General features: G+C 41.1%; 1 protein-coding gene across 1 annotated transcript in view; it reads left to right on the plus strand.

Moving 5' to 3' along the window:
* The window catches only part of RYBP (RING1 and YY1 binding protein), a 67,103-nt gene extending 49,672 nt beyond the window's left edge, over window positions 1–17,431 (plus strand). The window contains exons 3-5 of the mRNA XM_090022161.1: window positions 8,189–8,365; window positions 8,503–8,601; window positions 13,182–17,431. Of these exons, the coding sequence (XP_089878287.1) occupies window positions 8,189–8,365; window positions 8,503–8,601; window positions 13,182–13,434 (529 nt within the window). The 3' untranslated portion in view covers window positions 13,435–17,431. The remainder of the gene's footprint in view (window positions 1–8,188; window positions 8,366–8,502; window positions 8,602–13,181) is intronic.
* Window positions 17,432–17,643: the final 212 nt, after the last annotated feature.

Consider the following 17,643-nt stretch of genomic DNA (forward strand, 5'->3'; position numbering starts at 1 on the left):
AGGCTGGACCTGGAGCTGTGGATACTGCACACAGCATGGTGCTGGTCCCGATCTGGCCTGCAGACTGGCCCAGCCAGTTTGACACTCCTGTCTTAAAGGGTTGCTTTCTATCTTTCTGTTGCAGCGTGTCCGTCTCAGGAGTGCGCTCCTTTCTGTGTCATGATCTTGGCAGTGAACGTTTCTATAATTTACGACTGTGGTTCTTTGTCTCCCCCCCTTCCTTTATGTAAATATAAGTACTTGCATGATTATTAAAATATTTCTACACTTTGAGTTTGCGCTGCACTGCATAGAAGCAGCCCTTGCTCTCTTCAGAGGGTAGTGCTGCCCTATCAGAGGTCTTTGTATTGCATTAAAGCTAGAAATTGAAAGAATTTATACAGAATGCTTAATATTTTGCTTACATAAGGCTTTGGACCCCATGCAATTTCACTTGCTGTTATTTTCATTCCTATATTAATAGAGTTGCTCTAAGGTAAGGACCATTATAGTTAGATCCAAGTTCCTGAGAAGTGCACAAGTCCCTTAAGACTTTCTGTGCTTCCTGGGTATCAAGTGAGCCAGTAATGGTACCTAGAAGAATCATTCCCTTCTCTCTCTGGAAGGTGGAAGTAAGGAAGTTGCTGTTCTTCTGAGTTTGGTAAAAGCAGTGGCTGTGAATAGCAGACACAAGAGTCATGGATCTGAGCATCCCAATGGATGAGCTCTTGACAGAGGAAATATATTGTGGGCAAGGAAGAAAATCTGTACTGGAAAGATTTTTCAGTCCTCAAAAATGTGCAACTATTACAGCCATCAGGAATTAGTCACGTGCACTATGAGAGGCCTTCGCAAAGGATCTTAGTGGCTTTGCCACTAAATTGTCTTTCAGAAAAACCAAAAGAAAACACCTCAACCCCAGCTAATGCAGTGCCTAGGGGTAGAGCTTTACCGTCATAAAAACGACATTTGTACTGGTCTCGATAAAAGACAGTAAAGAGAGCATTTATTTACCCATGCACGCAGTAATCAGTTTTAAAGACTTAGATGCTAAAACTGCTCTGAAGAGGTGAATATATATCTGTGTGCTGGTCATGCCTGAAGGTATCTGCTCTCAGGATCTGAACTGTAATGCATCCATGGCCTCCAGAACTAAATTTTATACTTGCACAGCCACAGTTTTCAAAACATCATTGAGCTGAGCTTGGCTGTTTCTGTTTTAGCTGTTATTTCTCTAGTTAACTGTCTTATAAAAGCAGAGGATTTTGTGCTTTTGTGCCCAGGGTAAACCAAGAAAGGTTTGAACCTGATGGTTATGTCCTTATGTAGGCAGACCATTATTTTGATCAGTGGGAGTTGTCCCAAGGAATGACTCAGTCTCAGCATTTGGCCTGCAGAATTTTAATTTTTAGATGCCATCTTCAGGATTTATTATTTTAATGCTCACAAATTGGTAGTATTGCAGGAGTGTCATGTGTTCAGAAACCTGTATACTTTTTGAAGTTCTAAATCTTTTTAAAGATTAGTTGTTTTTGATTTTGGGTACCTGGCCTTGAAGCTGCTCTAGAATAAGTATTTAGTCAATAAGCCATTAGCTGATATGTTCCCTTTTGGAAGAGGCCAAAACGAAGTAAAGGAGATGAGTATCCAATTTGCCAAGCTGGGCCCCAGTGGAATTCCTTCCAGGCTTTAAAGTCATCTCTGCAGCAAGGGAAGCGAGGGGGAGAGATGCAGACGGTCAAAAATAGGATTTTCTTTTCCTCTGAGCCTCTCAGTTGCCGTTCTTTAGGGATGGAAGAGAGCAAAGTAGAATCCAGATGCACCAGCCAGTCTGCTTGTACAACACATGCGTCAGCGGGAGCCAAACTTTTTGGCACTTGTACCATAAGTTAGCCCCATGCCACTCTGATCCCCTCCCCTTCTTGATATGCTCTGCTTTCTACTCCGTCTTGTTCTCCCTACTTAATCTACTGTTCTTTTTCGTGCCCTGTGCTTCCTACCTCATCTGCTGCTTGGCTTTCTGCTACATGCTTTATCTGCCTCTGTGTGCCGCCTGTACCATCCCTGATCTGCCAGATGCCGCACAAACAGTTGGTGGCACATGTGCTTCAGGTGGCCACCTCTGAGGTGCATCATGCTTTTCTGTATCGTAACCATCCTGCTTTGGCAGTTTCAAATCCTCTTATGGCGTTATTTATTTTGTTTCATGCTGTTTGGCTGAAGAGTGCAATCCTAAAAACTGCCTCCTTTCTGTTATTAAAAAGAAGATACGGGCGACCCTCGCCATTCACAGGGGATATGTTCTCATATCCCCTGCAAATGGCGAAATCCCCTAATAAGGCACCGTGTTCATGAACGCAGTGCCCCCGCCGGCTACGGGTGGGCACAGCTCTGGCAGTGGTGGCAGGAGCCCAGTGGCAGCAAGCATGGAGCTCCTGTAAGTGTACGCAGTGTATTTAAAATGCGGGTTTGGCACTCGCAAATATTTGAAACTACAAATGCCAAACCTACGAATAGCAAAGGTTTCTTGTATTTCCTATGTGGCTTTTGTTTAGCTTCTACTGCTGAAATAACCCATTGCTCTAACTAGTCCCAAGGAAATAACCTGCTCTTGCACCCTCTTGCCTTCTGATGACGTTGCTAATCCTTACTTCCACTTAGGGAACACCATCTTAACTAAAGTCCTGCCTAGCACAAGGCCTGCATTTGTGCTTGCTTGCTTGCCTTTTTTGTCTTGGTTTTCTGAGCACTATATTTGCTGTCTTGCACATCTGTTTGACTCAAGTGCTGGCTGCCTAGAATGTCACTGCCATATTAACTGGGCATAACTGTGTCCTCTGATGTAAGACCAAGCTCTCTGCCTACACTCGAGAGCGTCAGATGTGATGGCTGTAAAACGTGTTTGACAGGTAGTGCTGGCTGCTGATGTGTAGCTTATCTCGGTTTTCAAGTGACCAGGGTTCCCTAGACTGGCCATCTTTTCCTGTGGCACAAGACTGGCTGTTGGCAGCATGAGGATTTGTTGGGCTGTACATGGCTGTTGGGTATTAATAGAACTTACCTCTTAGCTTTTTGTTTTTGACTTGTCATATTTCAGTCATCCCAAATGGTACTAGCACCATCACAACCACTGAATAGTTACTGCAAGGTGTGTTTCTCTTGCCAGGTACTTCTAACAAGTTCTGCAAAAAAAAAAAAAAAAAAATCTGCTGCCCCTGTGCCATATGGGTGAGAATAGACTAGATGCTGCTTTCTGCCAGATGTTCTGTGCCTGGCCAGTTTCCAGTAGCCCTCTGCACTGCCAAGGGGAAAACCTGCTGGGAGACTTGTAGATATTCCTTGGAAATCTCACCTTGTTTGGTTGCTTTAGGAGGACTCTGACTAGATTGCGGGAAGAGGCAGAGCATCCCAGTTAACTCCATACTTGCTGTATGGAGTTTTTGTTTGAATGTAGCCATGTGAAGTCTTGTGGCCTTTCTGTTTAAAGGTTTTTCAGGGGATGCTCTGTGATTTATTAACAGTATTAGACATGAGCCAGAAATAGTTAGTTTTGTACTCTGTCTAGTTCATTTAGCCCTTCTTGGTAGAAGAAATGTCATTTGTAGCTGGGAAGCTTGTCTGAGTAAAGACTGCAGATAGCTTATTGAACCACTAGTGTATTTTCCTTGACACTGTCTTAGTCACAAAACTTTGAGAGGAGGCTGGCTCTGTTTTGGTTTCAGCAGTCAAATGGTTGTTGAAAGTCCATTAAAGCTCAGTGTTCTTTCTGTCTCAGCAAGATTTGGCCCCAAAGTGGTTCATCTTTGTTTCTGAGGCCATGTTCTTTCTGTAGTCTGTTTTTGTAGATCTTGAATGTCAAATGTCCAGAAGGATTTGGAACACAGTGGGGTATTAAACTAGTGCAGAGGGATCCTTCTGTACTGTGGTAGGCCACTGCTCTGCAATAGATTAATTTACTGTATTCCAAGGGGAAATATGGCCTAGCCCTATCACCACTCTCTCCCTCCCAAAATCTTTGTCCTTATTGTAGCTTGAGTATCAACAGCTCCCTAATCAATGGGTTTTTTTTCTTTTGCTTTTTCAGTAGGTTTGGTCCTCCTCGCTGAGCATTTTTCTTCCCTTTTCCCCAAATTTGCTAGAAATCCAAATAAATGATAGTTCCTTTAAACTATGAAATGCCATTTTAAAAATTATTTAATCTCTTCTCCCAGGCAGGTCTTTTCCTTTTACCCATCCCAGCCTTTGCCTGCTGCTCCCCCTTTTACTATGCACACAATTTCAGATTTCTGCTGCAGTTTTCACCTTTTTGTGGAGTAGAGGAGGCACGTGAGATTGGTGGAGCACTGCAAGAATTATGTCCCTGACCAGCCTGGAGGCTGCAACACCGAATAGATGGTGCTTTCTAGTAAACAAGCAGGGGAAATGTTTAACCTGCCCCATCCCCGTTTTTTCTGTGGGGATTTTTATTCCAGTTTATGGCATCTTTTGAAGTTACAAGTAAGGGTATTTTCAAATGCAAATGTGATTTCCTACCCCCTAGGTTGATACTGCCCCTTTTTAAAGGAGTTTTATATTTTACTGGGAAGTGCAGCAGTCCAGACTTTGGCAGAAAGTGTGGGTTGGGAAGGTTGTAAATATAGTATATTATTATCAGTTCCCCAGTCATTGAAGTTGTAGCAGAGCTCCACACCTGGCTACCATCATAAGGAGCAAATCGAAAGTCTGGGAAGTAGATCACCTTATTTGAAGCATGTCTGACATTGGTAGTCTGGATCCTTGATGTATCTCTTGGTTAGACAAAGTGCATGAGCACAAATGGTAAGAGTTTCTGATCTAACTCGTTATATAAAACAGCAAATAATTTAAAGCTTGTCACTGCAGAAAAAGCAGCTTCAAGCAGTCAGGTCAGTCATATAGGGAGACAGCATCATCCCCCTTTCTCCAAGGATTTGGCAACTCTTTTCCTTTTGTTGTGCGGTCTTTTTAGGACAGATGATATGAAGATCAAGCAATAATGTGTAACTGTTCAGGTTTTTTTATCCAACCGTATAAACGGGTGACAAGAAAAAGTTGCAAAATTCTACTATTCCTGAAAGTTTAAAAGATCAACAGGTTGCATTTCAGGTCATCTTTGCTATTTTAGCGAGCTTTTTGTGTGACTGACTGCATTTATTTGTTTAGTAAAATCTGCCTTTTTATATACCAGCTAAATAGTTCTGCGTGTCATGTTTTATGTCCACTACCTGCTATGCAGTCAAGCGGTAGGATCATCTCTATAAAACATACAGAAGTGAAACTGCCCCCAATCTTCCATTAAAAACAACAAAATAGTTCAGTAGATTTACCCTTAATCCCATTTACCCTTGATTCCTCCAGGGGGAACATTTTTGAAGATGGATGATTCATTGGTAAAATGGTCTTCTGTCAAAGAAGCTTTCTTAATGTACACTGTCTTAGCAACCATTATACAGAAAAAAGCTTTCAAGGACAATTATGCTTACATTACAACTTCATTGTCTGGTGTGCAAGAGAACGTTTGTTTAAATTTCCTGGTAACCAAAGCCATGCAGCACTTGACATAGCTTTGCCTTCTTCACTTCATCTCTAAAATCCTAACTATTAAGGAGTTCAAAATGCAGCATGAGGAGGAGTTGAATTCATATTATCTGTATTCACTTCAGAAGTTAATACAGCCATGTTTTAAACTGGATTAGGCTGTAAGTGTGTTTGAAGAATTTAGGTGCAACATGCCTGGTTTAAGCCAGTTACAGTGTGTTTTGTAATTAAGCAGAACCGCTGGAACTTGCTTTAATATAAGCACAGGAATTACCAGCAAAATCCCTTCCCTTGTTTACTGAGAGGCTTTTTTAGTTGCACAGACCTTCACGTGATGGCAGTAGGAACCGTTTGTTGTGTTGCTTCTGTTGTCTGCATGCATCATTGATCAATATAAAGGTTTTATTGGTAGATAGTATTGTCTTTCTCCACCAAAGAACCAGGAAACCACTAAGCAGTTTTTAAACTAGTTTTTGATTTAATTTCTGGTCTTACAAAGACGACACTTGCTAGCAGTCCTTTGTGGTGCTTTTTTCTATTTCCAAAGTAAGTTTATGCAGCAGACTTATTAGTCTGTGAAAGCACCTACCACCATTCACAGTAGGTATCTTTTAACTGTCTTGGTTTTACTAGCACATAATATTGAGCGAAGCCAAAGAACTGACATTCTGAAGAGCGGACTAATCAGTAGCCTGGCATTATTTAAATAGGGACGCCTGGTGATTTAATGTTCCTGCGGGTATGCCTACATTTTCGTCAGAGGCATGACTGTAGCTGGTGCTTTAAACTTGCTAGCATAGGGCTTGGTAGCTGCAGCATTGAGATTTGTTTGCTGCCCTAATTAAATACTTGGGGTGGCCAATCTGAACGGAGCTTCTGCTAGGACTGTGCTGCAAGCAGTAATGGTACCCAAGCTAGTGAGTTTTTAAAACTGCTTTGATATGAATGCACAGCCTGCAGTTGCACTCTTGATCGTACTGTAAACCTTACCCTCTCTTAGTCCTTGGAGTGTAGGCACTGTAGATACTGCATATTAACAGTTTGTCAGGGGGTTAATGCTTACCTTGTTTTCGAGCTTTGGAACTGAAATTACTAGGCTTGCACGTTCTAGCGACAGTGTGGGAAAGACGAAGACCATGTCCATTCAAATAGTATAATAGTGTTTGGCCAAGGATTGGTTAATTGCAATACTCCTGACATGGTCCAGGCAGGCCATATGTAGCATTGGATCATCATTGTAACCAGTTTGGGGATCAAGGATGTTGCAGAGGTTCTTGGAGAGATGGTTACAGCATTAATGCATTTTATAGTGTGTTTGGCGTCCAGCTTCTGAAGCGTGGGATCCAGAGGGCCTGGATTCTTCTAATTCCATCACAAGCCAGCTTTGAAGTCCTGCTATTTCTCGAGTTGTAAAAATCGGAAGTAGTGCTGTAAAAATATTCTGTGAACTGCTTCGTTAATAGGAGGCTCAGGCCAAGCAGGAGGAACTTCAAGGTGATAACAGCTTGGGTGAGGATTACAGGAGATATGAGTATATGCATTTCTAGTGAGACTGCAGAACCAGTGAACTATGTGCCGAAATGTCATTCTACTTCAGACAATAGTTTGCAATAGAAAGCTGTTGAGCAAAGAGCTTGTTTACATTGTTTCTCTTCCAATTTTCCCTTCCTGACTAACTTTTTCATAAATTTTGTTCTTGTGTTTTCTCTCTGCCCACCATCTGCCTTATGAACAGCATTACCTATCTAAGAAATCCAATCCTGCTGCTACTGGTCACAGCAGCAACTAGGGACATCACTTTACCTGGTTTTGCCACGTATTGGGCAGCAGCAGCAAGCTGCTTTAGACTTAGCTCTGCTTTTAGAGTAAGTCTGCAAGAGCATGAACACCACCCCTCCTGCATCTAGCTGAGTTGTTTGAGGGTGTCACTGTTTTCCAGGAAGAGCATCCTTTCTTTTCTTTTTTTGTTTTTTTTTTTGTGTAACTGTGAATATACATTGTATAGATAACTGAGCTCTAGTTGGAGTTTCCAGACTGGCACTGAGGGCGTACCAGTTAGAGACTGGCGCAGACAAGAGTCTTCAAGGCTCTGTGAATGTCCCATTTGTTCTGTGCAGTGAATTGTAATCTCAGCCTTTGGAACAGAGCAACCCTTAGTTACCTTTTGTTGTTCTTGAATTGCAAGTCTGCCGCTTCACACGTAGAATTTTTCTGGAAACTTAGCTTAAGCAGAGCACATAATCCTCTGATTTCATTTTCTGTGTGCAACATGCTACCAGTGTCCAGTTGATGTAATAAAAAAAAAAAACCCCACCAGCACTGGCAACTTTGAAAACTGTCATTCACTATTGTCTCCAAGTATAAAAACTAAATTTATGAAGGCTGTGGAAGAAAAGGAGCATTACGTTTGTTAGGAATATTGAAAACGATTAACAAAGTATGGGATTACCAATGTAACTCCAATTTGTAGGAGTGTTAGCTGCTTAGTCTGAAAATGTGCTGCTTGCAGGTATTAAGGAGGAAAATATACTCTGCACCTAGAGGAAAATATTCTTTTTTGGTTGATGGATAGATTGTAATGGTGTTTGTTGCATTTAAAGTGACACATTCTTTATTAAATAATTGATAGTGGGTTTTTTTTTTCTCATTATAGAAAGCCTAGAATAAACTCACAGTTGGTGGCACAACAAGTTGCTCAGCAATATGCAACCCCACCGCCACCTAAAAAGGAAAAGAAAGAGAAAGTGGAAAAGCAAGACAAAGAAAAACCTGACAAGGAAAAAGAAATCAGTCCAAGTGTTACAAAGAAGAACAACACCAAGAAGACTAAGTAAGTGACAAGGGCAGACTAGTAAGACGCAGAGCTATTCTCTGCTGAAGCTTTAAGTAGCGATGTTGTCAGGCAGTACTGTACATTATTCAGCCAGAAACCTGCTGTTATATTTTCTCTCTTTTTTCCTTTTGCAGACCAAAGTCAGATATTGTGAAAGATCCTCCTAGTGAAGCAAACAGTATACAGTCTGGGAATACAACCACAAAGACCAGCGACTCAAATCACACTTCAAGGTAACTCTTACAGAATCAGCTGCTGTAGCTGCTGTTCTTGACGTCTCTCACTAATGAAACATCAAAACTGAATTGAATGGAAAGGTCCCAACCAGTAGTTTTGTAAAAACAGAATTAACAGACCTGGAAACAGAGTATTTGTACTTCCCCACAGAATGAGTGTGGTGAGGGCATCAGTAGTGCCTATGCACATGAACATTTCTGGAAAGAGCAGCTTCAAGTAGTGCAAATAATCATTAATAGCTGCTTGGTTCTTGCCCTCTAATAAAGGAGTCAGAGTTCGGTCGGGGTGGCAGTTGTTTGGCTGCCAAACTGCAGTGTAAAAAAAATCAGTATTAAGCAGTGTTTAAATTGTCACCTATCGGCTTCTTCACATCTTCTTTCCCTCATACTCAATAACAGCGTGAGGAGTGGGCATGTTATGTTCTGGAGCCTTGCCCTTCAATACAAGCACTTCGGTTATCTGGAGAATTCGTTTTTGAATATATGCTTTTAAGGACTATAGGAGATCTTGCCTGAACAGAGGAAACTTTCTATCCCCTTGCCTCAGGGTAAAGTGGATGGTTGAAATAGATAAGTTGGATGGCAGTTGACCTGTGTGCTAGGGTCCAGTCTTGCCCTCAGCTGTGTTGACATGTATTTTTTTTTTTTAATATGAAGTCTTACTACTTATTTCTCAAAATCAGCAGTTACTAATCTTGGAGGCCAAATTCTGGTCTTGTTAACAACTTAAAATGATAGAGGTCATGAAAGCAGAATTTGACCACAGAGTTTGGACACCTAAATCTCACTGGAACTTGATGGCGTGTGTGTTGTCTATGTGTGCATGTGAATTGCACACTGCAATATCTTGTCATGAAATGTAGCTGAATTGCTGTGGTTTGTGGAAAATGTGAAACTGAAACTAATGGGTTGTGTACTACTCTGGTATTAAGTTTGGTTAAACAGGGTCTCCAGTCTGCTGCATATGGATGCTAATATTACACAGTTCAATGGAATTGCTACTATATTGGAAATTCCTAAGCTATAGGAAAGCAAATGTTTGTTAATGTTAGCTATTCTTCACACGTTTGGTCCTTTGGCGCGCTTAAACTGCAGAACTAGTGAAGACTGCATTTGCTCTACTTGACTTGGAAGATTGAGTTGACTATTGACGAGTGCTGCCTTTCTTCTCTCGAGGATTTGTGTCTTTACTGTATAAATGTGTTGCAGCGATATTCAATGTGGGATCTTGGTCATAGGAGGATTTTGAGATGCCTTGCCAGTCAGCTATCATTAAATGGTTAGGCTTTATTATATATGTAACAAGTGACCTAGATTGGGTGAACTTCTTAGCAGGATTGTTCAGTCACTGTGGGGCTATTCTAATCCATTCTGTACATCATAGCAAGATTTTATTATACCAAAATAGTTTTCGAAGGTTGTCAGGTCTGACCTAGGACATTACCCAGCATTGATGATGCAGCAGCTTTCTACCTGCAATTTTTATAGTTTTAACACTTTTGCTCCTCTAACCCTGGTTTTCTTGTTGCAGCTTCAGCTCCTGGCCGTCAGTGAGGTTCTCAACCCCAGGTCCCTTTTTAAATAACTTTTTATTTGTATAGAAACACTTTATCATTTATTCGGTCTTTGTCCTTGTTCAGATCTCTCAGCCATTTTTTAGCAAGCTGGGAACTAACCCTCTCAGAAATTTTGAGAAATCTGTGTGGATCTTGGGACATTTGTCCAAGGGGGTGGCAGGATGGTCTTTTGTCTCCAGTTGTTACTTGTTAATGTAAAGCCTGCAGCATGCTGTTTAAGGTGCAGTGCTCTCACTGTACTAGGCTCTGTAGAAAATACCAGATACTTGTGGGGACAGTGCTCCACCCTTGCAGCACGTTTAAGGGCCATTGTAAATTCCAAGTGTTCGAGAGACTCAGACCTGCTGTACTCCACATGGGCCAGTCAGTCTGTGCTGGCACCCTTCTGATCACTACCACCTTTCAACTGTGCTTGTGGCAGGAACGTGGCCATGTGCTTCTGCTAACTGTGGCCGTAGTCCGAACTTCTATCCCGTACCTGCACGATGGATTAACTGCCGGTACCAAGCGAGTAGCTGTTAATGTGCTGAAATACGTAGAAGCTTTCCCCAGCATTGAGGAGGCAGAAACCCCAGCAGTTACAAAATTGGGTCTCTCCCGCACCATTAAAGCAACCCCCAAACATGTAATGGCAAACGGTGTATTTTCCAGTTTCAACGTTTGCATGGAAATTCAGCTGTACGTTTAAATTTCATTAGTCAACCATATCTTGTCATATAACTGAGGGGGAATCTCTATTCTGAGGTGGATCTTGAAGGACATTTCTCATTGCTCGTGCATTTTAAGCTAGGAAATCGAAGCCTATGCGTTGCAGAGCTCTGTCATAGGCTGGTTTGTCTTCCTCTGTAGAAATGCATTTGAAATCACCAAGAGGAGAAGAGTGTGGACAGGGAGATAATCCAGGCCAGGATTTTTAGCTGTTCCTGAGCATGAGAGAAACAAACAGGCCAGTAAAATTACAGGAAGAGCTGGGTTTCCTAGAGGAACTTGGGGCTTGGGGCAGAAAAATATATAAACTTACTACACTTCCTGGCATGCTTACCGTAGTGATGTTGGGCATGCTCAGGCTGCTAAGCCTACGCCTGAGAACTGCTGAAACCCCCGGTTATGCTGAGCTACTTGGCCTTTCTCCTCCTCCACAAGCTGGGCGATGTTAATCACTTCATCTAAGTCTGTGGTTACATGTGAAAATTTCACACACTCTTGTATGTATAGGTATACAGCACGCAGGCATGTGGGTGTAGGACTTGGTATTCAAATTTACTGAGAGTAACAATGGCTTTGAAGAATGGAGTTACTTAGTGGAAAGGGAATAAATAGTAAATAGAAACAAGATTATTCCATGGCTGTTTTATCTCAGTCCAGGAAAATTTTGAGCACGTTTTAAATAAATATTATAAATGCAATGAATAAGAACATTGCTTCATGTGTTACCCGTAAAGCTACTACTTTGGAATAAGAGCATCTCAGAGGATTTGCAAGAATGTTATTATTTGCCCTCAGAAACTTTCAGTCCATCACTATTTTCCGCAGGCTGATAGTCCTAGTGCAGCTTCCCGGTGTTTCTTAAAGGATCATCGCTTGGAAGAGGCAGCCTTAGAAAGATCATCTACAGATTCCTCCCATGAATAGGCTGGGAAAAGAAAAGATCATTTTTCTTTCCTATCTTTTTGATGTTTTGAGCTAGCTTAAAATGATCAACAAGCAGACAAGAAATGGCAGGCTCGTTCTGATACCTGCTTGTCTAAAAGCTGGGGCTTGGTCTTGAATTAACCCATCTTCCCCCATATCTCTTAAGAAGGCAACTTCCCAGTGACCTGGAGAATAACCTTGGTAATTACCCTGCTTGGGAATTTTCCACTGCCTGTCATATCCTTGGTTGCAAGGGGAAGGAGTTGATTGTAAAAATGCAGATAGTCACAGACGGTATCCAGGTTGTAATAGTCATGTTTGTCTAGAGGCAAAAGGAATCAAAACTTGTGGAAGAGGTGATATCTTTTATTGGATCAACTAGGTATTTGCAAAGAAATGAGTCGCAGAAGAAACTTTATCTTCCAGTAGCTAGAGATAAGTCGTTAGACCACCTTCAGTACTTCCTCGTTCAAGCTGGCCTTTAATTCATTTCATTGTATATTTGTATCAGGTTTAGATCGAGCCTTGAAAGCATATGTGAATGTCAGTCTCTGTGCACAGCCTAGTTCCTTATTAGCCGGTTTACTAATTGCATGATAGCACAGCACGCAAATTACTGAGATAATCCTGAGCTATAAATACCAATACGCTCTGCTCTCTGTGTTGTCTCCTAATGGGAAAAGAGCTAACTGAAAACTAGAATTGAATGCTCAGGGTTTTACTTCCAACAGCCTTGTTCAGGAGGGAGCATTTTGAGCTGTTTCATATGCAGGCTGGTTGGGCATCTCATTCATATAAATTGGGAACAACTGAGCAGGAAAGCCAGGTTGTCCCAGTGCCCAACTTGCTTGCAGCTGCAGAGTTTCCATATGGGAATGAAAGAGCCATGTTCAAATGCTTTCATGTGGTTTTGTATTGCAAAGTCACAGCCTTGTCTCATTATATCAGGGCACGTGATGAGATGGAGAATTTAGATAACAGTTCTTTCATCTGCCCTGTGGGGAGGGGATCCTGAGGATTTCTATGGCTCCTGTCCCCACAGCTGTCATAGCATCCTCCATTCTGTCAGAATAGGGTTGAGGGTACCTCTTTAACCTTCCAATCCTCTTGGCAGAGCTCTGCCAGGCAGCCCTTCCCCTTTAGGCATGAACATGCTCCTGCTACAACCCACACAGACTGCTACCGCAGGAGCAAAAAGCCTGCTGAGTCCTTTGCGTGCTCTGCACAGCTCCAAGCACAGGGCAGTGCTGCATTCTCTTCCAGATGTCTGAGACCTGCCTGTGCAAGTGAGCTGCCAATGCAAAAGGTTTGTCCCAAACACTGTTCCTAACAAACCTTTCCTTCTCCCCTCTTCTGTTCTTTTTTTAGACCCAGACTGAAAAATGTGGACAGAAGTACTGCACAGCAGCTGGCAGTCACAGTGGGGAACGTCACAGTGATTATCACAGACTTTAAAGAAAAGACTCGCTCCTCTTCCACATCCTCATCTACAGTGACCTCCAGTGCAGGATCAGAACAACAGAATCAGAGCAGCTCTGGCTCTGAGAGCACAGACAAGGGCTCGTCCCGCTCCTCCACACCCAAGGGGGACATGTCAGCAGTCAACGATGAATCTTTCTGAAAATTGCACATGGAGTTGTGGAAAACTATGAATCAGGGTATGAAATTCAAACACTCCACCTGCCCATGCTGTTTAAATCCTGGAGAGCCTCTTCTGTGCTTGAACATACACTTTCTTGGACATCGACCTCTTACTGATGCAACCAGGATAATTTCTGCTTGCCATGGGCATCTGGCCACCAAGGAATTTCGCACCCTGACGATTACTCTTGACACTTTTATGTATTCCATTGTTTTATATGATTTTCCTAACAATCATTTATAATTGGATGTGCTCCTGAATCTACTTTTTTATAATATCTGCTGTGCACAATTTTCCATAAACATTACAACCTTTTGTTTTTGGAGTGGGGGGGGAGGGCAGGGGAAGGGGGCTTTATTTATTGCATTCACAAACTCCATCCTCTTTTTCAGCATATCCTTTAAGTTCAGTTCTTCCTCCAGTTATACTCTGTACTATCAGTTTTGATATAAATTATATATAAATATATATATATATAAATAAATATATATAAAGGGTTATTTGAAACCAATACATGGAAACGCTGGTGCTTGAAACACTGTGAAGCGAAACAATGATATTGAACAGTAAAGATCTGGGACAGTCCCCTTCTGTGAAAGTGCTGAAGCTGAAATGGAACCGGTCTGAGATGGGAAGTGTATTCCTGAAGGTTTGAATCTAGATGGGACCCGAATTTTATTTTATTTTAGTTTTTTTTTGTTCCTTTCCCCCTCCTTCCCCACCTCCCATGCTTTGGCTGGACAAATAGTTTTGATCTTCCGTTTGTTTATTTTTTTTATATGAGTGTTGTGATTTGTTGTTGGAAGACTGCTCCAGATAGCACGCATTCCCGGTAGGATAACTCAGATTGACAAATCACAAGTTCACGTCTCGATTCAAGTGGGTGCATTCAAAACTAAGCTGAATGCCACAGTTTCATGTGTATGCCGGTAACCTGTTTATTTCACTATCTTTTTGCATAGCCAATTGCACAGAAATACAACGTTGTGTAATTTTGAATTCCATCCATTTTTCCAGACCTGCATCAATAACTGCGTTAACTTTAAAAGTCTGTGGAGTAGCTTTTTGCGTTAGGATTCGAGGCAAGAGAGAACTGTAGGGCCAGAAGCCTTTTTGGGGGGCTGATGTAAGAAATGGTTACTTGTTCCCATCTGTTGTTTCAGGGTTCTTCCTTGATCCAGCCCTTTCATGTCTGTCTCCTTCCATGCTGTTACGGGGATTATTTTGTGTCTGAGTTGGGTTTGGATTCCAAAAGTGACTTCTGAACAGCGGATCATCCAGTGACGACGTGAGGTTTGTCAGTGTTGGGACATGTTTAGCTGTCCTGCTGTGGGAGCTAAAGTTGTGAAAAGCTTTCGGGCTGGCAAGTGAGCAACAAGTGCAGCTCAAACGGATGGCCAGTATCTCTTTTTCATTCTAGCTCTAAAGCTATTCAGACTGCATTTCTTGGTCTGTTAGCCTTGCTTTATAGTTTTTCTTCTAGGTGTTAGCCTGCTAGAACACTAGTTTGAAGAGGTGAAACAAATATCGTTTGCTTTATTTTTAAACTTTTGGAGCTCTCTTGGCTTTTTATCCTTATTTGTGTGGCTCCAGAGTGCTTGGCAGTAATTTCAGGCACAGAGTCTGTGGCTTTATTCAACAGCATTGGGGTACACTTTTTTGGGTGCCATGTTTGGAAAGAGGGCCATTTAATAGTAACCTGGTGCTAGCTTCTTTGGTTGCGAATTATTAGCTTGGCAAAAATCATTTCTGTATGTGGAGGCAACTGAGTTAAATTTTTGTTTTCAGATCAGCGTGGTTTTGAGTAGCAGACATAGGTTCCTTTCACACATACGATCAAAGTATTCTGTACTTAACTAATTCATTACAAGCTGTGCTTGAAGGTGTATGGTAAAAAGCAGGGCCTTTGCAACTGCATTTTTTATTGCGAACACCTTAACGTGGACACCCCCCATTTAATTCTGCTTATATTGGAAATATAGGCTGTATTTACCTTTTTAAACAACATTTTTAAAGTATTTATTGAAGAACCAAAGGAAATCAGATGCTCCCTATGAGCATCAAGAAAATATAATAGACATAGTTTTAATACTATGAATTTCTCGATCCACATTTTAACATTAGTGGGATATTGCAAAGACATTCCTTTTCCAGTTTTTACTATTCCTTTAAGGGTCTCAGGGAGGGTAAACTGGTCAGCCATATTTATTTATTTTACTGAGATGTATTGGAATAATTTTTTAAGAGAGACTTTTTGAAGATGCCCCTGAAGTTGTATATTTTGCACTGCTTTATAAATGAACCGTAATCAGTTAGGCTTGCATGCACTTTGGCCCTGATCCAGCAAAGCCTGGAGACAAGCATTTGCTTCTCCCCCTAGTTTCAAAAAAGACTATGCTAGTGCTTAAAGTTATGCACATATTTAAGTTCTTTGCTGGATCTGGGAATTTGTGCATAAAAGCATGATGTCTACCAGGAAATTTTGTTTCATATAAAGTGAATGGACCTTGTAGATTAGTTGAAAAAGCTTTAACACACAGTAACCAGCTACTCATAGGCTACTGATTCAATGACATCTTTTGATCTTTTTTTCTTTTTTGGTGTGCCTCCTTTATAAAATAGGATATTGTAAAGAGAGAGTGGAAAATTACTTTGCAACAAGTGAACTGTAACTCTGCATTTAGTAGAAATTGCTAGCTAAGCATTTGAACTTACCCGGGCCGCTTTCTTAGCTGTTGTGTTGTGGATTTGAAGGATAGTGTTTACTTTTACACTTAATTTCTAGAATTGATGATACCCCTAAGGCATGTATCTGGAAATGGAATTCGCTCCACGCTCTGCATTTTGAGTTTTAACCTGCTATCTGTAGGGAGCATGTTTAAAAAACGAAAAACAAAAACAAAAAAAACCAACAAAAAAACAAACAAAAAAACCTAACAACAAAAAACACTAGTGTAGAGGATGGACCAGATATGCTTGGTATTCAGTGGCACAGAAAGCAGGTAAGTAAAGCACAGTGTTATGTTTTCAAGTTTCAACTTTTACACACACATGCGCGCGCGCACACACAAACACACATACACACACACCCTGACACACCTACACACCAACATAGCTTGCCTGACTTGCTCAGTTTGACATAGTCATGCAAAGGAAAAAGGAAGAGTAGAAGCATTTTAACACAAAGGCTATTTATTTTGATTGGAACACATCGGTTGTTTCAAATTGGACAGATCTAAAACCTGGCAGTAGCTTCTGTGAGTTGATTTCCACTGAGATGTTTTCACCTGCCTTATCAAGATCATTCTCAGTCTACTTTTTTAAGCTACCATAAACGTAAATTATTGAAAATTTATTAATTGCTGACTATATAATAACCTTTGCTTGTATGTAACCGAAAATGGTTTTAAGAGCCAACATTTAGAGTATGACAATGGAGCTGAACAGTTTTTAATGCGCAAGCAGTTCTGTTCTTGTGTATGACTTGTAACCTTAATTTACTGTGTAAAGATGGTTACATTATTTCCTTAGCTTTGTTTGTTGGAGACAAATATAGAATGCTTGTTTAAGTATGTCAAAACATAATCTTATCTTGTGGATTTTTATGTTAATGTATTATACGAGCTCTATTTTTCATTTGCCCAGAAAGACAGCTTGTATAACGCTTTTGAAAGTTTCTCCGCTCTGTAAAGTCTTTAGAGCTGACAGTCCTGTTAGGTTTGTTTTAATCTTCATGCTAAAGTGTCAATGGTGGTTTTGTGAACTGGTCAGAAATTCACAGGTCTTAAATGTTTTCGGGAAATTTATATTGGACACTGCTCTTTGTCTAGCAAATAAAAGATGTTAATATATTCCTGTTACTGGCATGTGCACGACTGTTATTAGAAGCCACTTTATCATTTTCCTGCTTTAAATAGAAATGTCTATTTATGAATTCTGCTTGTAGTTTTTTCACAAATAAAATAGTAAAATTTAATTATATCTGAAAGCTCTCTTTTTTGGGAGACGCCAGGATTTGGACAAGGTGAGCAGCTAGTGTTATTGAAACAGCTTTTTTGTGTAGTGCACAGAATGAAAAACAGCTCGTGTCCCTAAATCCGGCAAACGCGTAAGATCGTGGCTAACTGCAGTGGGTTCCCATATATGTGAAGCCAGTGGGACTAATTGCACGAGTGAACCTTCAGATGT

This window comes from Crocodylus siamensis, chromosome 11 (assembly GCF_052110815.1).
Source record: "Crocodylus siamensis isolate JL-2025a chromosome 11, ASM5211081v1, whole genome shotgun sequence".
NCBI lineage: Eukaryota > Metazoa > Chordata > Crocodylia > Crocodylidae > Crocodylus > Crocodylus siamensis.